The following is a 21,884-nucleotide window of genomic DNA, read 5'->3' as shown; positions in this document are numbered from 1 at the left end:
ATTGCGAATGCAGCAAGTATCGCAATTTTCACCACTATAATAGCTCCGCCAGTTTCGAGCCTCGAACGAATATGAGTTGAATATCGAGCACAAATTCGATCCAGAAAAAAAAAATCGTACTTTGACCAATAACAAGCATCCAAAACAAGAAGCACTTTGACCATAAATACACTATGAATCAACAAAACAAGTCATGTGATGCTAGAGCTAAAAACGAAGATGTGATGATTTCATTTATTCTAAATAAATGTGATATGTTTCGAACAATATGGAAAACATTTACTACGGAATTTATGTAGTAAACAGACAAACATCCCATAATTCTTCATGCGAAAACGATTGGTTTGAATTAATGATTGATGTAAATCCTAACTCTTCAGTTAGGCAGCTAAAATAATTTCATGCCATAAACTTAGGAGCTAGTGTTAGTTCGTTCGTACCTGCAAACGTGAAGAAAGAAATGCATCACAGAAACCCTAACAAATTCCTCTCGGATTAATTCGAGAGTACCGTGATAATTCTTTCTAATATAATAAAGAGAAATTCAAATCTCCCGATATATTTATCTGTCTCAAACGACCACGAGAAAAAAAAACCATTTCTAATTTACCTGATATCCGATTTCAAGCAGAAGGAACTCTTCATACACAACATTAGCATACATAATAAAAGCAGGATAAGGGGAGACATTACATTAACGGAATAGAAAACGACTGTCTAAGAGAGAATAGATTCTAAAGGAGTTGAATTTATACGAATTCTTGCCAGTAGTTTGATAGAACCACGATGAAGCCAGCCTCATCCTTGACTCAGTCAACAAAATTATAGCCTGCAAAAATAACAACAATGCAGCCAAGTCAAATCTTCAGACAGGGATATGTTAGACAAGATTCAGTTAGGCCTCGTTTGGTTGCCAAGATAAGATTAAATAATCTAATGAAATCCAATTATATTATTGGATCTTCGATAATCCAATGAACAACATGCCTAGAAGGCAAGATAAGCCATGATAACATAATATTTGCGAGTCGACCCGGCAAGTTATTGGGGATACCAAACATCAAACAAAGTCCTATATTTAGTTGATCATGGTTAATCTCCCCAACCAAACGAGGCCCTAATGATCAGTCGAGAAGCATTCGGGGATTAAAAACTCATGCTAGCAGATTAATTTAACGACTGAAGATGAACCCCTGTTGTGACACTCAAAATTTTGTAAAAGACGCAAAGACGTGAAAATCCGGAGTCTGTTTGACAACCATAAATGGCCTTAACTTACAGTTGTGTGCGTATCTACGGAACATATTAATCTTTGGTACTTCTTTCCCACCGAATTTAAAATCACCCTTCATACTATACTACATTTATACAACACCAATATTCACAATCCTATAAATAGCTCAGACAAAAATTAAAGTCTTGCAAAGCATCGAAGGCATCTTATAATAACCTCCGAAAGCTTCTTCATAATAGCAATGAATTCGCCAGTAACCCATATCCCAAGCCCTCCTCCCCAATTATTTTGCAGTTAATCATATCACATTGAATAAATACATATCAGTATTTCACAGAGACATTTCATCAAACAGTTTAGATACCAAACCAAATCCCCAAAAAAGTAGAGAAAAGGAAAGGCATATAAAGGCATATCAGTATTCCACAGAGACATTTCATCAAACAGTTTATATACCAAATCAAATCCCCTAAAAAATCACATTGAATAAAGGCATATCAGTATTTCACAGAGACATTTCATCAAACAGTTTATATACCAAATCAAATCCCCTAAAAAATCACATTGAATAAAGGCATATCAGTATTCCACAGAGACATTTCATCAAACAGTTTATATACCAAATCAAATCCCCTAAAAAGTCACATTGAATAAAGGCATATCAGTATTTCACAGAGACATTTCATCAAACAGCTTAGATACCAAATCAAATCCCAAAAAAAAACAAAAGAAAAACCATAAACCCAAGCAAATTTTCAGTTCAAGATACAGAAAAAAAAAACAAAATCCACGACAAAATAAGAGAGAAACAATCTACAGTACCTGAATCCCGAGCATCACTTGCCAGTATTCATCATGAGAGTGATGTTATCCCCTTTCAACAAAATCCGGCCAAGTTCCTTCCTGGTGTTCTTCTTGACATTGACCTCCTCTGCCTCGTCCAAAACCAAATTCATGTACTCGTCGAACCCAATAATTCGGCCTTCAATCCTGACATCCTTCTGCTCGAAAAGCCATATCTGAATGCGAGCTTTGCTCTGAAGAAACCTGAAGATCAGGTTGATGGGTTGGGTCATAATCCTCTGGACTTTCGTGCTCGCCATGGCTGCCGCTGCTTTGATGGGGGCTCTGCTTGCTGAAAATTTCTTGCGCTCGTTTTTCTTCTACACTTTCTGCAAAAACCCTAGCAATGAAAAGGGGTTATATGATTCTCCGGGTCTTTTAATTGCAACTTTAGCTGAAATCGTGTTTACGCACAACGCCTTTAGTTGAAAGAAAGAGTTGTTTTATATAGTAAATAAACTTATAAATTCCAAGTTTAATCCACATTGCATTTTGACAGTAATTTTCCACATAATTTCTTAATAAAAGTTATATATTTTTCAAATTACTCTTCATTTTCTTTTTGTTTTTTTGCAACTTACTCTTTGAATAGTTGATTAGAGGATAAAACTAAGGGTAAATTACGATCACTCTCTGATGTAAGATTAAATTACGAAAACCTCCCTCATGTTTGTGTAATTATCCACCCATTAACTATGAATTTTCTTACACGTCCACCCTTATGGTGTCAACAGAATCTTCTAGATTCCATGGAATGTTCTCTAGTTTGCACTCGTTTTCTGCAGAAATGCAATTTCTGATGCACAACAATCTGATATTTAGCCAAGAGACACATGTTATGATTATCTTGTTTCAAAATGTGGAGCTTGAATGGGGTAAAACGGGTACAAATTGGAAAATATTATACATAGTCTAGAAGGTTTCACTAATTTTGGCACTACTAAGGTGGACGTAACAAAATTCATAATTGAGGGAGAATCTAGAACATCCCCAGACGTGTAAGAAGATTAATAGTTATGGAGTGGTTCCAAATAGGAGAAGTTTTTTCCTTAATTTGACGTTACGCCAGATGACCGTAATTTACCCTAAAACTAACATACCTAATTATAAGGCTGCTTAGATGATAGGCTTATTACTTTGAAGGGTAAATAACATTTAGCCCAAAGTCAAACTGTGTTTCAGAGCTTGGTCAATAACTATCAAACTTTCTTTTAAGCATCACTACAGAAATTGGATATAAAATTATGTTATATAAGCATGATTAAAGAATGTATTATTAAACACGAAACATTTGACAAGCCTTAATCATATTGTCATCATCATCAATATCAAGTGTACAAGAAAATATGGATAAATACTTACCACTTAGCATCAAACACTTCAAGGAGAAAATAAATAAAAATAAGTTAATATTACTTAGAACTTCAAACAGAAACATTTGAATCATCATAATAAAGTACAAAACCTTAAGAAACATAATAACCAAACATAAAAGTAAAAAAGAAAAAAACCAAAATCGAAAACTAACATATTGTTCTAAACCAAGTTCATGAAGACGAAAAGCCGAAGGTACAGAAAGAAGCTTCGATTCTACACTATTATGCAGATAACAAACATGCACAAATCGACTACTCTTTTTGCTTCTTTTTCTTATCCTTTTTCTTATCACTTTTCTTTGCTCCGTCGTCACTTTCGACCACCGGCAAAGCAGAGTCGCCATTTTCTGCATTCTTATCCTTCTTGCTTTTCTTCTTCTTGTCCGATTTCTCCTCATCGGGTACCGCCACAGCTTCTTCTTTCTTCTTATCCTTCTTCTTCGATGATTTCTCACCATCGGCAGCCGCAGCAGCATCTTCTTCAACACTCTCTTTCTTCTTCTTCTTTTTCTTCTCTTTGCTCTCTGGCTCCACAACTTCTTCAGCCTTCTCCACCTTCGATTTCTTACCAACAGCCTCCGGTGCAGGACTGCCACCATCAACAACCTCCAATTTACGCTTTCGCCCCTCCACTTCCTCCACCGTTTCCTTCTCTTTCTTATCTTTCTTCTTTTTCTTCTTCTCAACAGAAGCACCCTCCACATTCTCAACACTAGCTGGTGGCGGCGGCGGCACCTCCACAGAAGCTGCAAGACTAGCAACCACAGAGTCACCTCCGGTGGGCAAAACCACATTCCTCAACCACTCAGCCGGTGTAGCCTCGTTCGGTTTCCCACGCTTATCCAACTTCCCATCAGCAATAAGCTTCTTCTTCATCGAAGCTCTAGGACCCAACCCCCATTTCCTAGGATAAGTGTCCCTATCCATAACAACCCTCTTAATCTTCGCCACGGTACCATGGTCACAAGTGGCTATAACCGCGGTCGTCATCTCCGCAATTCCGAGCGCAATCGCCTCCCCCTTTGTAGTCATCAGAACCACTTCCTCACCAACCTCAATATCATTCTCAAACCTCAACAACCCAGGAATCATAAGCTTCGCACCGTAACAGATAGCATTCACCGCAGAATCTTTCACCACAAGCCGTTTATAGCTAGTCAAGATAACCTCCAACGGCATAATAACCCTCCTCAGATAAGTCTCGTCCCTATAGTTATCGTAAACCCACTGCCCATCCATGACATCATGCATAGTAACCATGTTATCCTTCTCTCCCAAAATACCCGATCGAACCCTACGAAGCTCCTGCATGTGGGACCCAACGCCCAACAGAAGCCCCAAATGCACACACATTGTCCTAACATAAGTACCCGCCTCACACGAAATCCAGAAAACAACTAAATGCTTATCGGCATCGTATTCGAGAAGCTTACTTTCGTAAATAGTTCTGATCCTGAGCTGCCTCTTGACGGCGGAAATCAGAGGAGGGCGCTGGAAAACCGCACCGGTTAGGGTTTCGAGTGCTCTGGCAACCTTCGAAACTTCGGGAACCTTCGAGTGGAGGCGGGCAATGCAGACGTACTCCTTCCCCGCGCCTTGCTGAGATTTCACCAAACGGGTGGCTCTGTCGATGCAGACGATCAAGTTGCCGGTGACTTTGGGGTCGAGGGTACCGGAGTGGCCGGTTTTCTCGACGCGGAGAATTCGCTTAATCCAGGCGACGACTTCGTGGGAGGAAGGATTCGCCGGCTTGTCGAGATTCATCACGCCGTACTTGATGTATTCGGCGATGGGGCGTTTCAGGGGGGAGTAGCCGCAGGGGAGTGGGGTGTAGTGGCCGGTGCGGACATTCAGTTTGTCGTAGTTTTTCAGCAGAATCGGCCATTGGGAGGTGTCGATGGAAGGGGTGAAGCTCTGCGGCTTGATCAGGAAATCGCCGCCGTCTTTGGCTTCGTCTTCGCCGGTGGACTTGTTGCTCTTCTTCTTCTTCGAACTGTCGGAGTGAGGTGGCTGAAGGCCGGCCATGGCGGTGGTGGGAGTTTTAGGGTTAGGGTTTGTCTGGTAAAATAGAAAAAGGGAAATGGGGGAAAGTTGAGGTTTATAGGAGGCGGAAGGTTGCAGGGTAACTAGGGTTTAGGGTTTTGATGGAGGTGAAGAAACTGTGACTGGTGAGATTTATGGTAAGATATATGGGCCGGGCCCATTATTTGGATATAAGGCCCGTAAATTGATGTGTTAGATTTTGTGTAACCCTGGTTAGGTGAAAATACAGGCCCAATTTGCTTCTGGTATAATTTGATATTAAATATATATATATATACTTTTTTTATAATATTACTAATTTAATTTGAGAAGATTTTTTTAGTAATAATCACCTACAAAATTGAGTAATCAAACCCTTAAAGAAGGGTTTATTCGAATCCATAACATCTACTTTAATAGTAGAGACTAGGTATCGTTTAGGTATCGTTTGGTCAGTTAATAATTGATTTTATTGATATGCTTAATTGGGTCAACTCAATGTGCTTACAATTTATTTATCTGCGGGGCCACGAGCCCAATATTAAAGACAACTATCACCGAGGCTCAATCACCTACAAATAAGGTTTGGGGCCAACAATCTCATCTAAGCTATAAATAATCATTTGAACTCATTCCTTAAGGTACGTCCTATTATCTGAGTAATACTATAATATGTATTCTCTGGACTATTTCTATGATCAGCACGTCTAACTTGAGCGTCGGAGGGGTCTCCGCCAGATCAACCTCCGGCCTAGTTCACGTGTTCTATGATCGCAGGTATCTCAAGGTCATCAAGCTCGTGAGCCAGTGATCCACTCTGCTCTTCCAGCTCATCCTACTTCAACTATCTAAGGTGATCTAACTTTAGCATCATCATTTTGGCGCCGTCTGTGGAAAGGCAAACACAATCACGTAGCGCACATGATGGCCTTGAGACATCTGCTCAGGGGAGTGTGACACTGTTAACAACCTCCCATCTCGTGGAGGCTCTGGCTTGCCACTTCCTCCTCCCCATGCTCGGGATCCACCACGAGATCCTCTCGTGATGTCCCACTTGATCCTCAATAGGATCCACTTCTTCCCGCCCCTCGATCGGTTCAGACAACCGAGGAGGCCTTTCAACGCTAGCAAGGGTTATCGACTCCCTGGGGGCTTACATCTGCCCCCAAAATATTTCGTTCACCAGGGGTTATCGACTCCCTGGGGCTTACATCTGCCCCCAAAATATTTCGTTCGCCAAGGGTTATCGACTCCCTGGAGGTTTACAGTGCCCCCAAAACATTTCGTTCGCCATGGGTTATCGACTCAATGAGGGCCTACATCCATACCCCCTCGAACGGTTCACATGACCGAAGAGGACCTTCAGCGTATGATCGCCGAACCTTCAACAAGATCAACTTCTACTTGCTCCTCTAACAATTCAGATAACCGATAAGGACCTTCAGCGTACGACCGCGAAAGTTTCAACTCGTGTTGCCACTGAAGCAATGGCACAACCGTGCGCGTCCACCTCAGACCATAGGTCTCGAGTGCCTCATCCTAAAGTGGGGGGCTATCCCATCCCAAGGTTGGCATCCCCCTTACCTTTCAACCCCTAGTGGGTGCACATCTCATCTCAAGAGACGAGTATAATCTCCCTACTTAAAAAATAGAATATCCCAAAGGGGTGAACATCAGTCACCTAAAAAAATATATATATAAAAAAATAGAAAATAAAAAAGGGAGAAGAAAGAAAAAAAAAAAAAAAAAAAAGGAGAAGATGAAAAAAAAAAAAAAGAAAAAAGATGAAAAAAAAAGAAGAATAGGAAGAAGAAAAAAAAAGATGAAAAAAAAACGATAAAAAAAAAGAAGAAAAATAAAAAAAAAAAAATGCAGCCAAGCCGCGCGCCCCCTACAAGCCCCGCGCGCGCCTTTATCCAAAAAAAAAAAAAAAGGGGTAGCTGCCAGCGCGTGGCACCGCGCGCCTCGGTTGCCGCGTACCCCATCGGTAAACGCGCGCTGGTGCGTGAAGACACGCACTTGTCAAAACTGCCCAAGTGTCAAATCACACTTTTAATCCTGCAGCCCCATTCTCTCTCCTCGTCTTGGGCTCCGTGCGCGGCTCCCCTCACATACCCATTCGGCTCCTCTCACGTAGAAATATACGCGGCTTCAAGCCGCGCGGCTCTAATTCGCGCGGCCTCCAAGGCAATGTAGTCATGCACGAATTTCTACGCGCTCAAACAAATTGCGCCCGGATTTTTACGCGCTTCATCAAATCGCGCGAGAATTTCAACGCGTTTCACCAAGTCGCGCGCGAATTTCAATGCGCTCCCCAAATCGAGCGCGCTCTCCAATAAATAAATAAAAATTATTATTTCTCCACACCACGCCAGCAATTAACGGTACTTCACTATACCGACCTACCCTCGACACGATCCGGTACACTTTTCGACTTGACACCCATATCGAATCGAGAGTGGGGGGGGGGGGGGCTTGCGAGATAACGCCCACGAGGAGACCACTCGCTCGGTCCTACAACCCGTTGCGAAACAACTCCCACGAGGAGCCAACTCGCTCGGTCCTACAACCCGTTGTGAGACAACTCCCACGAGGAACCCGCAGCGAGACAACTCCCACGAGGAGATAACTCGTCCGGTAGTACACCCGTTTCGAGACAACTCCCACGATGAGCCAACTCCCTCGGGTCTACGAATCCACAGCGAGATAACTCACACGAGGAGACCACTCGCTCTGTCCTACAACCCGTCGCGAGACAATGCCCACGAGGACCCAACTCGCTCGGTACTACAACCCGCAGCGAGACAACTCCCACGACGAGACACCTCGTTCGGTCCTACAACCCGCAGCGAGACAACTTCCACGAGGAGACAACTCGCTCGGTACTACCAACCCGCAGCGAGACAACTCCCACGATGAGACAACTCGCTCGGTACTACCAACCCCCAGCGAGACAACTCCCACGAGGAGACAACTCCCACGAGGAGACAACTCGCTCGGTACTGCCAACCCGCAACAAGACAACTCCCACAAGGAGCCAAATCGCTCGGCACTACGAACCCATTGCAAGGCAACTCCCATGAAGAGCCACCTCGCTCTGCAATAAGACTCGTTGCGAGACAACTCCAACGAGGAGCCAACTCGCTCAAAGCGACCTCAATCCGCACGCTCCTTAGTCGCGCATCATCCAACCCCCCAACAACTTCGCTGCGAGACAGTTCTCTCGAGGAGACAACTCGCCCACAATTCACTACACAATCACAAGCTCAAGTTAGCACGATTACAACCTTAGAAACACTTAGAGATATTATGGGAATCTATATAGCCGGGCCAGCTCGATTAATCAAATTTTTCTACTTGTATTCGACGGGTCCTTCATTAAAACGTGGCCACGGTCCAAACATACTTACAACCCACGAGGTCTAACAAGGGGCACGATCCCCATTAAAAAAAATATATATATCTTGAGAGCCTGATCTACTCATCAAGTACATCATGCACAATGTTATATGTAAACACATACAAGCAACGCGTCAAACCATCGACAACGTCCATAAATAACAACTCCCACGAGGAGATAGCTCGATCCGTGCTACCACATCGTCGCAGGGCAAAACCGACGACTCGAGTAACTTACATCGCGACAACTTGGTCGCGCTACGGGCCTGCACACCCCTCCGACACACGCTCCAACGCGTTTTCGCACACCATCATGCCATACGCCAACAAGCGACTACTACAATTTTTACTCTCGACACGATCTGTCATCCATTTCAACATGGCCCCCACATCGACTCGAAAGTGGGGGGCTTAATGATATGCCTAATTTGGCCAACCCAATGGGCTTATAATTTATTTACCTACGGGGCCACGAGCCCAATATTGAAGACCACTATCACCGAGGCCCAATCACCTTCAAATAAGGTTTGGGCCCAACAATGTCATCTAAACTCTCATCTAAGATATAAATAATCATTTGAACTCATTCTTTAAGGTACGTCCTATTATCTGAGTAATACTATAATATGTATTCTCTAGACTATTTCTATGATCAGCGCGTCTAACTTGAGCGTCGGAGGGGTTTCCACCGGATCAACCCTCGACCTAGTTCACGTGTTCTAAGATCGCAGGTATCTCAAGGTCATCAAGCTCGTGAGCCAGTGATCCACTCTGTTCTTCCAGCTCATCCTACTTCAACTATCTAAGGTAATCTAACTTTAGCATCATCACATATAATTGTGAATTTCGAGTTTCGTTACGCGACTACATTAATTTGAATCTCGGCAAGCTACAGTTATACAAACCAGTAATTACGAAGTCGATACGACTTAATAGTGACATCAAACCAACCGTATGATAATTATAATTAATTACTGAAAAACAAATGTATGAGCTAATAATATATCAAAATTCATACTTCAAATTAAAAAAATTAATTTGAAAAAGTAGAATCTGGTTGATGAGTGTCCCTACTGAGTAATTTGCAATATCGAAAAGTATATAATAGATGACATATAGTTTCTCATTATCTGTTAATTCACTTCCGTTTCATGCATGTAATTGATGACATCTCGATATACATGCATGCTCTAAATTAATAAAACATGACAAAAACGAAAATATTTCGATGACCTATATACGAATATTTTTTCCTCAAAGCTAAACAAAAACAATGGGCGACAAAAAATTTAAAAAATAATTCCAAAATCAAAGATCCAACTGCTGCATCACGTCAAAAGAACCGGTTCCCATCTTCACAGGCAAGCCTAAACAAATTCTCGAAGAAGGTGTGTCCAGCTTGTCGGTAAGCCCATGTGAAGCTGCTTCGACAATAAACTTTGAAGCAGTCTCGAATGACATCTTTAAAAATGGCGACAAAGACTCGGAAATGCTGCCATGTCTGCTCATTGGCAAATACGAACCGGTGTGTGTCATGTGGTCTGCAATCAAGCTCAAATGACGGTAATCAATCTTCACCCCATAAATATCGAACACGTGCTTCACCTCTCGTATGATAGTTGCTCTGGCTGCTTCCACTCCGTATGTAGTCAGCATAGCATGAATATTGTTGGAGTACAAACGGCTGAGATCTAGGTCATCGTGCATTTCCCAGAATGACTTGAAATCAACTCCCGATGCTTTTACTGCCCAGTAAGACGTGTCTTCTTCTTCGGACTTCGATTCTCCTCTCTTTGGTTTCTTGCTGTTGTCCCAGATTACGGTTTTCTCATCCGGGTCGTATGACACCATTTTGCATTGGCTGACTTTTCCAGATTTCCTGATGTACACCTTCTTTGAGGTTTTTTGTGCAAGCTGTATGCGAAAAAAAGAATCACATGGTATAAAAAAACATGTACCAATTGCCAAAATCTCTTTTTTATTGGGTACACAAAGGTGGAAACAAAATATCTCTTTAGCAGAGGTGTTCAAAAGGAATTAACAAAGATGTTCGTTTATTAAAAACGAATAACAATGAAATTTCATTTTTTTTTTCCAAAAAAGACATCGAGGTGATTTAACTGCCAAAACATAATTAAAAAATGTGTTAAATTAAGGTGGGAAAAGAAATAGAGAATACCTGTGCGAGCAACATATGAGGTTCTTCGTGAAATTCGAAGTGGACTTCGAACTTGGTTCCTTTAACTACCATATAAAAGGCCCTGCGTATTTTTTTACCCTTCAATTCTACGCTCGACTTGTCAAATGATGTTCTTCTTTTGCTGCTCCCACCACTTGATTTAGTAGCTTCCGAAATAGCCTCATCTTCATTTTGCACATTAGAAGGTTCATTCTTGTCATCAGTGTGCTCGGATTCCTCATCTTTTTCCGTTTCATCTTCCTCAAGATTTTCCACATCACTTTTCCCTTTCTCCAGATCGGAGTCATCATCTTCAGCGGCGCCCCCATCCGATCCATCCTCGTAATCCATATCATCCGTCGCTTGTTGCTTTCTCTTTTGTACATCCGAACCGAGATCATCGCCCTTGTCATCATCGTCATCGTCATCATCATCGTTAACACCAGCATTTTCTGTTCCCACACCAGACTCATCCTCGTCAGCTTCATTTGATGATTTTGGTTTCGGATTAGATGCGAAGTTTTTGATGCCACTGAGTCTTGAAAGATATAGGACGTGATTCTCGATTGCATCCTCCAACTCTCCTAAAAACGTGGTTTTGAGGGTTTCGTGCACGTTTTCCAACGACACAAACTCGGTGTCTTTTAACGTCATTTTCAACTTGTAAACTCTAGCCGCGGTTTTGTGGTTGACTGAGAGCTGAACTTCCATGTTCTCTATCAAATCAGCTACGGAGACCTTCTTCACGTGTGAAACAAGAGATACGACTTCACGCCTGCGATGGAATATAATAATATTATTCCATGGTTTTAACAGTTGAAAAAATGGTTCAAAAACAAAAAGTTCTTTACCATGCATCTTTAACAATGCAAAGGTGAAAATTGTAACAACTTACTTGGATCTCCATTGCGAGAATGGACACGTCAAAAGAGGAGTTTTGATAACTTCTGATGCAGACATCAAAATCTCCTGGAGACGAGGAATACCAAGTGTGACATTCATTTCTCCACGACCAGCAAGATGAAAAGTATTGAGCCTGTAAATAATTAAAGTATAAAATTAGTTAAGTTGCATTGGATGAAGGAAATTCATTTTGTCAACTATAAATGGTAACAGCCTCCAGACGAGAACCTAGAGAGCATATAATCAATTGTGAAAACAAGAATCGAGCTTTAATGCTTCCAAACAGATGTTGAAGGTTATTTTGGGACTACATATAATATCAAAGCAACCACGAGAAAATATTATAAATTCTAGATTTTAGAGGTTTTCTCGAAAGTAAAGTAATACATAAAATTTAGTGATAGAGTAAGAAATAATGGCAGGAAATAACTGATCTTATCTATAGACTATGTACAGTTCGGGCTGGGCCGATCTGAAAAAAGGAAAAACAATTATCTATTAAGACAGCAGATAAAAGATGCTTACGTCATCTGAGTTGATGGTTCGCCTACGGACTGAGCGGCAATAACGCCTACTGGTTCTCCTGCTTGCGCGAGGCTCGATAGATATTTTTGCTTCACCAACTCTAAAAACGCGTCTTGCTCATTTGCAGCAGCTGCCTTTTCTTTCTTTGATAGTTTTTCCTTCTTTCTTGCCTTACGGCTACTATGTGGGCGGTCACCTGCACTTGTACTCTGTTTTGCCAATGACTTGTTTTGCGTCTCCTGGATAAAACGCTTGGCTTCTTCTTCTAGCCCTTCGGGCAATTGTTTGATGTAACTATTGAACTCGCGCTTATGTTGAAACTTCTGGCAAATAGTTTCTCGATTCTGAAAACCATACCGAGAGACAGTTACAAAAATGTTTTCTTTTAAATTGTTTCGACCACAACAAAGAGAACAGAGTAGTTCAAAGAGCAGAAGGTATTTACATCTTGTAGTGCCTTGAAATTATTGAGAAAACTTGTCCGGTGCACATCAATGCCATCTTCTCCATAATAAAATTGAACTATAGAACCATCGGCATCGCGAACAGTATAATCGTAGCAAACTTTTAGGCTCTCGAGATTTTTCACTAGACAACGTTGCAGATATCCACTGCGAGATGTTTTCACTGCAGTGTCGACCAACCTGCAAAAGGTAGTACATAAGCTGACAGTTGGAGAAGGCCATATACAAGCAAAAACGTGCACTAAACTTGAGAGAGGAGAACGAACATTAAAATCCCAACATCATGTGAAATAAATATTTCAATAACAGGAAATAGAAGAACAATTATATAAGTGAAGAAAGGGCTTAAGAATGGATATTTGATGTTTGTATTACATGTCAATGGTTATGTACCTGAACGAGTGTCAGGTGTCATCAAGTTACAGAAATAACTGTGTTACCGTGATGATTAGGAAAGTAACTTAAGAAAAGAGATCCTCGAAAGGGAAAGAAGAAAAAGAGAAAGACTTCAGAGAGAGAGAGAGAGAGCTTTACCCTTCACGACCAGCCATGCAATGGAAGTAATACTCTTGAGGTCGAAGACCCGTAAGAAAACGATCAGTGATGAAGCCACCAGCTCTAGAAGTGAAATCCCAGGGTGGAAAGGAGGGCAAAGTCTTTCCAGAAACCATTCGAGGCACCCTTTTACCTTCCAATTCTTGTTGCCCGAGATAAGCAGATATTTGCTGGAAATTAACCTATCCAAACAAATGAGAACACGTATGTGAAGCATGAAAACAGAAAAAATATACGATGGTAAAAAAAAACAAAATAATGGATGGACAAAAAATATAATTATATATTTATGTGGATGAAAGTGTGCCAAGTCAAGACAAATAAATATACTTGCAGCAAGACAAGCATTCCTGTGAATTTTAGGTTAAGCTAACTTATTATTGACAATAACTTGCCAGTCCTAGGGGGATAAAAAAAAGGGAGATTGTATAAATTTTATGACCGATGATTAATATTAGAACTTACTGTACTTCCTTTTGCCCCTGTTGTTGTCATAACAGAGATGCAGTTCTTTGGGAACGGTTTTAATAGTCCAGCTGTCAACAAATGTTTGAGTATCTGAGAACCTTCTCTAGTTAGCTTACTGTTCAATTTATTTTTCATTTTCATGTCCAAGGATGCAGTGGCAGATTCTCTGTCGGTGCATATGACTTTCTCAATTTCCAACTGGAGTTCGTCAGGGCCTAAGATAACCAAAAAAACAAAAAAAAAAAAAAATAAGTCCACACTACCAAAATAAACGAATAACAAAATTGATAAAGAAGAAGAAAAAAATAGCCAACAAATACTATAACAGTATGCAACGCCAGAAATGGCATCCAGAAAGAAAGCTCAAAATCCAGAGCGCAAGAAATCCACAAAAAAGAATATGCATGTATATATTTATCAATTTGAGGTTCCAAAAAATATATTTGAATGCTATGATTTTAGTGTAAGATGTCCAAAAAAGAGTGTTATACATTCAAGCACAATAATGCATGGAAATGGAAAAAGGCTGCAATCAAAATATCAGCCTACATCAAACAGTTAAGCAGTTAGCTATTGCACAAGTACAAAAGCCGATCCATCTAAAAGCAAATTGAAGGCTAATTCGGAAACAAATAATTAAAAGGCTTGACATAAAACAAAGAAGTTACTATACCTATCTGCCCAGGTTTGAACTTCACAAAATCACAGTGAACTAATTCACCCACATCTTCCCCTTCAAGTTTCTCCTTCCTTTGGTCATCGTAATCGGGTAATATAATAAGGTCATCTACCCCACATGTGAACCCATGAATCTGTGGCAGGTACAGAGAGCATTAATTAGATCAATAAGAGCAGATTCCCAACAAAAAAAATATTTCAGTGAAACACATAATTAAATGAGAAGTACCTGCAAAAATAATGTAAATACTCGACTCAACGCCGAAAGAAAAATGCCAGCACTACTAGCCCCGTAAAGCTCTTGCACTGTGTGTACCAAACCAAACTTTCCAAACTGAGCCTTGTCAATAACACCGCGAACAAGCTCATTCTTCCAAACTAACAAATTATGTTCGGCATTTTGGTCTTCATCTTCCTCTCCTCTTGTATAACTATTACCAAAGAAATAATTCTTTGGGATCTTCCCCTGATTTTCAACGGTAAAAGGCGCACAACCTCGGGTTATATGATTCAGCAGTGCTGTAATTACCTAGAGAGTCACCCAAAAAAATGATTAGTCTCGTACATCAATCACCATCTTCAACAGAGCTAATAATTATAATTTGTAATCCAGGAATTTCATTAATTATATCATGGATATCATTATGGATATTAGCCTTTGAAATTTTTTGACCTGTTTCCCTGTCCAAAGAGGCTCTGGCTTCCATATTGCAGGCAAGACAGACTCTACCACATCTTCGGTATCTATTAACGTAACCTTACGGGAATTGTTTTTAGGCAGTGAACCGGGCCCACTTGCAAACACGCCAGATCCATAAAGCAGCTGATTGAATTCACTTCGATTAACAAATGTATTCTTCATTGTAAGAAGCACAGCACCCACGATATGATCCTGGATTATCAAAATCAGGACGAAAGAAAATGTTAACCGGGCAGTGAAATGTAATTACACAATCACCAATAATTTATGGTAGAGAACAAATTGGTATTCAGGACTGATAATGAAACCTGAATCAAGCCTCTGACAGTATCACCCTTTGTTGGAACGATATACTGTTCGTTTGCATTTACGATGTTGTAAGCTTCCGCGCGAGAAATTTCATCTTGAGGAAAATGCACATTAATCTCATCACCATCAAAATCAGCATTATAGGAGCTGAAGCCAATTTCAAAAATAGAATGTCAGTACCAGACAATAGATTGTCAATGCAAAGGAAATCGTATTAACAGATATACAATAAATAACAAAGCCAACCTGCAATTTGCATAATGCATGCGTAGTGTTCTTTCCCCATGCAATACACGAACAACATGAGCCATTATACTTGGCTTGTGGAGTGTAGGCTGCATTGACAATAAGAATCGAATTAAATACCAGCTAAAGTCATATGCAGTAACTGTACAACAATTAGTTAAATTCTAAATCGAAAGAGAATAATCTTTTGACATTCTCAAGTACGCAGCAGAACAAACCAACAATTTTCTTAAATGGGCCATTTCACGTACCTGTCGATTAACAAGCACTATATCCCCATCCTGCAAGTGGCGATGCACGGTCTTGCCCTCAAACTCAAGATCATCGAACTTCCCTGACTGCGTAACTACCCCTCTTGAAGAAGGTAATTTTCTAGATATTGCTACACGCATTTTCTGGCTTGGTGGAAGTTTTACAATAGTAACACTATCAACGTAAGTCGTCGCTCCAGGATGGATGTCGGGCCCATTAACAACGGCACCCCTCAATTTTGCAGCATTCCAAGGAGTAACCCTCTGAGACATATAGGATAAGAGTAAGAATAAAAATTTATTATCAATACATTTAGGTCAGATAAGAGAACCAGAACGCATACAATCACTTTTGTTAACTAACAAAATGCATTGACAATGAAGGCAGCACAATTTTTTTAATAATTGGTACTGTTTTGTGCCATGGTTCTATTTTGTGCCATTAATGACAATGCTCTCAATTTTGAAGTTGTTATTACATGGCATAATAATAAGATTAAGAGCTTCCGAGCATGGCAAAAAAACATAATGCTGTATCACAGACAATTGCTAACCCTCAAAATCCAGTCTAATTCAAAAGATCTTGAAGTCACTACCTCGAAAGCATGCATGGTTACGACCTGTTTTCACTAATGAATTTCTGGTCTAGGGAATAAAAAATTCCAAGGGTTTTGCAAGAAAAAAGAAATTTCAATTATGTAAACCTTTAACCTTGTTAGTGAGAAATTTACAGAAGTGTGTGTTCACAAACTGTGGATATAGCGGACACTTGCACATACAGCATCCCAGTACAACCAAATGAATACAACCTAATTATTCCATCTATTCTACACACACTGGTACAAGAGAAACTTGACTCTGACATACTGCAAACAAAATGAAATTTCTCATATATACCTCTGGATAGGTTAATTTCAATGCAAAATATGGAGGAATTCCAATCTCATTGACCGCCAAATACGGATCAGGAGATATAACAGACCGGCAAGCAAAATTAACTCTTTTGCCCATCATCTTCTGACGGAAAATACCCTCTTTCTTTTCAAGAAACTGACATATTCCAGCAATACTATCTTTTTGAGCTAGACCTGAAATTAAATTATAGCGAGAAAACTTGTTCAGGGAAATAAAAATTGATAGATTTTGAAATCAAAACCATAGAAGCGGATTACATAAGCATTTATGATCGAACAGTTGAAAAGGTGAAGCATCCAAAAGAACAAGTTGAATCTTAAATGCTTTGACCAACCAAGGTATATAACTATTTACAAAATACAATAGAAATCTTAAAAATCACTTGGAATTTTTTTCAAGTTTAGTGTAAACAAAGTTTTTGTCGAAGGAAAATGTTATAAAATACAGAATTGTACATTTGTTATTCCTTTTTTACTTCATCCACTGAAAACCTAGTTCCACCTAGAGTACCAGAGAAGTGAACATAAAATTTACACTTTCAGCAGCATTCTATGGCATGTGGAGGAATACGAAACAGGGGAAGTAAGTGATGCCATCATTTAAAAAATATACATCATGTTTATTGGGTTTTCCTATAGAGACTATACTCATTTTATGTTAAATATATCAAAAAAATCAAGACTTTGTGCTCTGCCAAAAAGCGCACACAAAATTTAATAGCAACATGAAAGTATAGGCTGAAATAGACATTGTTTATGAAGGATATGAGCAACCATTAGCTTAAAACAAGAGGAATGGACTCACTAGTAGCAGTTTTGCTATCGAAATACACATTGATAGATTGCTGAAGTTCCATCCAGCGACTAATAATCTTCGATTTTTCAGCATTAACATGAGCGTTTCCTAAAGCAATGTTTGACTGGAGCACCTTTCCCAGTAGAACAGTTTGAGGATGCTCCATCACCTGAAGGGAAAAACATAGTTAATGATTGTTGGCACAATGACAGCATTGTACATGCATAATTAAAAGCATTATGCCAAATAATCACTAATTATCTCATAGCTTCACCTCCCAACTTAAACAATGAGAAATACTTACACGGATTCAAACAAAGACGGCATATATTTCAAAATTTTGCTTTATATGCCCCAATAATATCTAACCTTACGAAAAACCAAAAGAAGAGAAACAAAGATCAACCTAAATTTTCTTAATACTTACAGAATCACCACCTTTTGCTGGGGGTCGAAATCTTATTGGGGGTACAAGAACAGTCTCTAGGAAAAACATAGAGTAGCCTGTTTTATTTCCAAAAGGTTTACATTTCTGCCTCTGAATATCACTTATGTATGAGCAAAAAGAAGCTTCCTTCTCCCACAGGAGCTTCAGAATATCTCTAACCTGTCATTAATGACGGACAAAAATTCAAGACCAAATTAACTTTCTGAAGACCAAAATCATAAGGCTAATGAGAATGACAAGAATGGTAACGAATAATACTGAGGATTAACGACTAAACAAGCACCTGTGATGGTAAGAGGGGTCCTGACAAATAGAAATTTGGATCCCCAGACCCCGGATTCAATTTTTTTGCTCGATTTACACCTTTTTTCTTGGACTTTTTTGTGCTATTGGAAGTGGCTATAAATGAATTTGATTCAACTGTCTCGGAGTCATCATTCATCGAATGATCACCAGCATTTACCACCTCCGATGAAAAGTTATCTTCACCTCCATCGCTGTCTGACTCATCCAACTTGTGGCTTCGAATGACATTCTCTCGGATTGCTTTAGCAGAGGTGGCTCCACCCTAATAAAATAGTAAATGAAGAATAAAAAAGTTAATATAGAACATCAAAATCATATAAACAAAATACATTGCATCATGGATATTTAAAATACATAAATCTCCAATCAAGTTTGATTGTTTCTTCCCAATGGAACATCCATCCCCTCCCTTCTGGCTCAACCTGCTTCAGCCACTACTACATATCTAACTAACTAAACAGATCCCAAACTAAAAAATCACACAGTAAATCTTCCATGCAAATCGGATCTAATATCAAGGCAATATAATATAAAATCATACATGTTCAAGGGGTTAATGGACTCATTGAGAAGGCAATTTGGCCAGATGAAGTCTTTAATTTTCTTTTCACAAATTCATCTGTTTTCACAATTGTTTAAATGTTGAATTCAAGCAGAGCAACCAACACTTTGGAGTGAAAACTCATAGTTTCACTCAGTGGCAACACATAAAAAGTTTAGACTCAGGTTTACTTTGCCAGTTGTTTCTGCACGCAACCTGAATTCTCTATTTCAACCTGAGTCTAAAATGCAGAAACAACCTGAATTCTCTATTTCACATTTAAGACTCAGGTTTACTTTGCCAGTTGTTTCTGCACGCAACATTTTTCAAAATTATGTTCGTGAAATTCAATAAGTGAAGTGTATTACTATATTTTGATTTTAAAGCCATTTAACTTAAAGCCAACTACTGTAGTTATATTATTTTGATCTTAGAATTGATAAGTTTAATTAGAGCCCTTAGACAATAGCTCACATGCAGCCGCAGTGGGAGTCAGAAGTTTAATTAGAGTGTTCTTTTCAGGATTAAGAACTCTTTAGTAATTTCATCTCACCCCTCTGTATGTATTGATTGATATTGGATGCACCAGTTTTCAAGTTACACTCTCCTCCCGTTTTCAGCATGGTTAAGCCTAAATTTTGGATCAAAGGGTTGTATTAAGTCATGCTTCTGTCGTGCAACTTCGATCAGAATTTCTGATAGACAAATTTCAATTTTTTTTTTAAAAAGGAACCTAGGAGACGGTCGAGATATTTAGAGAAGACAGAAATATAATGCAATATAAGGAATAAAAGGATTATTGCTAAAATACATCCAGGCAAACTTGAGGCATCCATAATGAATAAAACACATATGAACTTTATATTAAACATACCACTTGAAACCATCCAAAAGTTGGCTTACTGATCTTTGGACATCTCATCTCACAATTCATGCACTTCTTTCCTTTTCTCCTCAAATATTCATTCATAACCGAAATAGCTTCAGCGAGCTGAGCAGAACTCCAAGATGCTTGTTCATCATCCTTGAAGTGATTTTCGCCATCTGATAATACTGCTGAATGTGACATATGACTCCCTTGACTATCCTCCCGTTCATCCGTATCATCATCCGTTGAGACAAACACCATTTTCTTCTTGCCTTTAAAGCTGCTTCCCAAAGCCAACTTTTTTGCCCCAGCGAGGTCTCCCTTTCTAATCAGTTCTAATTGAGAAACAAAGTTCTCCGTCTATAACAAAAATAAAAAGTCGTAAAATCACAAATTTGCAATGTCACGGAAGCAGAAGATTACAGTGGGCGAAGAAAGACAGACTCACCTCTTCAGCACTCGATATGAATTGCAAGCAATACAAACAGGTTTTGTTCAAGATATTGCTCAAAGTATTAAATAGCAACGGGTTATAGGCTACGGAAACGAGTTCAATGTGCCCACAGTGACCGTTGCATAGATACGCACGTTGCCCACACGATTCACAACTGCATACACAACAAGTTAAAAACAAGTCAATCAAATAAGCATCGAAAAACAGAAAGCTCGAACAACATACAAGCACTAGCAGAATATCAACTATTGAAATATCAGCATATTTACATAGATCTTTCGTCAAGGGATCCCATCGCCGGATCGTATAATCCACCGGGACACGGCTTTCCAAGTATGTCAACCAAATTTGGGTTTGTAATCTTAACAAGACTATGCTTTCTGGCTTCTTCATCAGTAAAAAACCCAAAACGCACCGCCTCTACTACCTCAGTCGTGCACTCAGTCGAGCCCTAAATTAAACGCAAAAGGAAAAAAACGAAAAATTAAATTATCTTGCATGGAGAATGAAATTGCAAAACCCAATCAAGTTCGTTGGAAGTAATCATGTGTTCAAATTCAAATAGTCTCAATTCGACAATTAACGTGATATTGTTACCATTTTGGCGCGTCTTCAGAATCGCTTTTTTTGGCTGGGAGGAGAGACTGAACACCGTCGCGGGCAGCTGAAAAGTTGTGGCGGCTGTGTATGAAATACTTGGGGCGGAGGGCGGTAAGATGAGAGCAGCCGACGGTGGAAGACTAACGGCGGGGGAGGGGAGAGGTGAGTGGGGCGGCAGGTGGCTCGAGTGGCGGACGAGAGGTTTATTAGCAAAGCGGGTGCAGGGTTTATGGAGTGGGGGAGAATTAGTGTGTTATGAGGTGCACGATAAGATATGTGCGCCGCGGTAAATTTTTAGTGGACCGAAGGCCCGGTTTATTGTTGGGTCGGCTTGTGAGAAAACCCAGTTGCGTGTAAAATTGAGGCCCAAAAGAGTAAATAGCACTTGAACCCCTGTGGTTTGAACTTTTTTCACAATACCCCTTGTACTTTTAATATAGCACATAATCCCTCTTGTACTTTAAAAAACTTGTTCTTTCTAATGAATTATTTACCAAGTTAAATATCATAGGAGATTATGTGTTAATATTAAAAATACAAGAGGGTCATGTGTATAAAGTTCAAACTATGGGGGTCATGTACTTATATTGAAAGTAAAAGAGGGTCATGTGCACAAACCTCAAACCAAGAGGAGTTAAGTGATATTTACCCTTAATAAATTATAAACTTTACACAATACAAAGAAAAATATGAACGATATAATCCTACCTATCAATTTTGTAAATCCTATCAACATTTTTCAACAAAAGGAAATGTATTTAGTATTTCGGTTTTAACTAATTTATGTCTATGAGATGTTACGCCT

General features: G+C 39.7%; 2 protein-coding genes and 1 pseudogene across 3 annotated transcripts; all 3 read right to left on the bottom strand.

Moving 5' to 3' along the window:
• Nucleotides 1–598: 598 nt before the first annotated feature.
• Nucleotides 599–2,431, bottom strand: LOC105955196 (uncharacterized; annotated as a pseudogene). Its single transcript, XR_016033976.1, has 2 exons — nucleotides 2,057–2,431; nucleotides 599–829 (listed from the first exon to the last, which is right to left on the bottom strand). The product of XR_016033976.1 is annotated as an uncharacterized LOC105955196 (transcript).
• A 1,044-nt stretch (nucleotides 2,432–3,475) lies between these two features.
• NAP57 (NAP57 homolog) lies at nucleotides 3,476–5,629 on the bottom strand. The gene has a single exon (XM_012978898.2). The coding sequence runs from the start codon at nucleotides 5,476–5,478 to the stop codon at nucleotides 3,706–3,708; it is 1,773 nt and encodes a 590-aa protein (XP_012834352.2). The 5' UTR covers nucleotides 5,479–5,629; the 3' UTR covers nucleotides 3,476–3,705.
• A 4,326-nt stretch (nucleotides 5,630–9,955) lies between these two features.
• NRPA1 (nuclear RNA polymerase A1) lies at nucleotides 9,956–21,359 on the bottom strand. Its single transcript, XM_012978896.2, has 21 exons — nucleotides 21,077–21,359; nucleotides 20,749–20,930; nucleotides 20,474–20,633; nucleotides 20,032–20,385; nucleotides 18,594–18,878; nucleotides 18,290–18,469; nucleotides 17,872–18,031; nucleotides 17,050–17,240; nucleotides 16,153–16,416; nucleotides 15,902–15,990; nucleotides 15,655–15,802; nucleotides 15,320–15,538; nucleotides 14,876–15,175; nucleotides 14,642–14,780; nucleotides 13,966–14,183; nucleotides 13,480–13,682; nucleotides 12,927–13,125; nucleotides 12,482–12,825; nucleotides 11,949–12,089; nucleotides 11,054–11,828; nucleotides 9,956–10,788 (listed from the first exon to the last, which is right to left on the bottom strand). Exons 1-21 carry the CDS (start codon nucleotides 21,077–21,079, stop codon nucleotides 10,183–10,185), a joined length of 5,160 nt encoding a protein of 1,719 aa, XP_012834350.2. The 5' UTR covers nucleotides 21,080–21,359; the 3' UTR covers nucleotides 9,956–10,182.
• Nucleotides 21,360–21,884: the final 525 nt, after the last annotated feature.

The sequence above is a fragment of the Erythranthe guttata genome, chromosome 10 (assembly GCF_056151865.1).
Source record: "Erythranthe guttata isolate IM_541 chromosome 10, IM_541, whole genome shotgun sequence".
Taxonomy (NCBI): domain Eukaryota; kingdom Viridiplantae; phylum Streptophyta; class Magnoliopsida; order Lamiales; family Phrymaceae; genus Erythranthe; species Erythranthe guttata.
This window is presented reverse-complemented; position numbering and strand designations above follow the sequence as displayed.

Bases quoted from the DNA above. Each gene is read 5' to 3' on its own strand.
- NRPA1 (XM_012978896.2), bottom strand. The intron at 18,032-18,289 runs GTAAGTATTAAG...TTTTCCCTTCAG, and splicing joins CAGCAAAAGGTGGTGATTCT to GTGATGGAGCATCCTCAAAC. The intron at 14,781-14,875 runs GTACTTCTCATT...TACCTGCCACAG, and splicing joins TATTTACATTATTTTTGCAG to ATTCATGGGTTCACATGTGG.
- NAP57 (XM_012978898.2), bottom strand. From the start codon at position 5,478: ATGGCCGGCCTTCAGCCACCTCACTCCGACAGTTCGAAGAAGAAGAAG.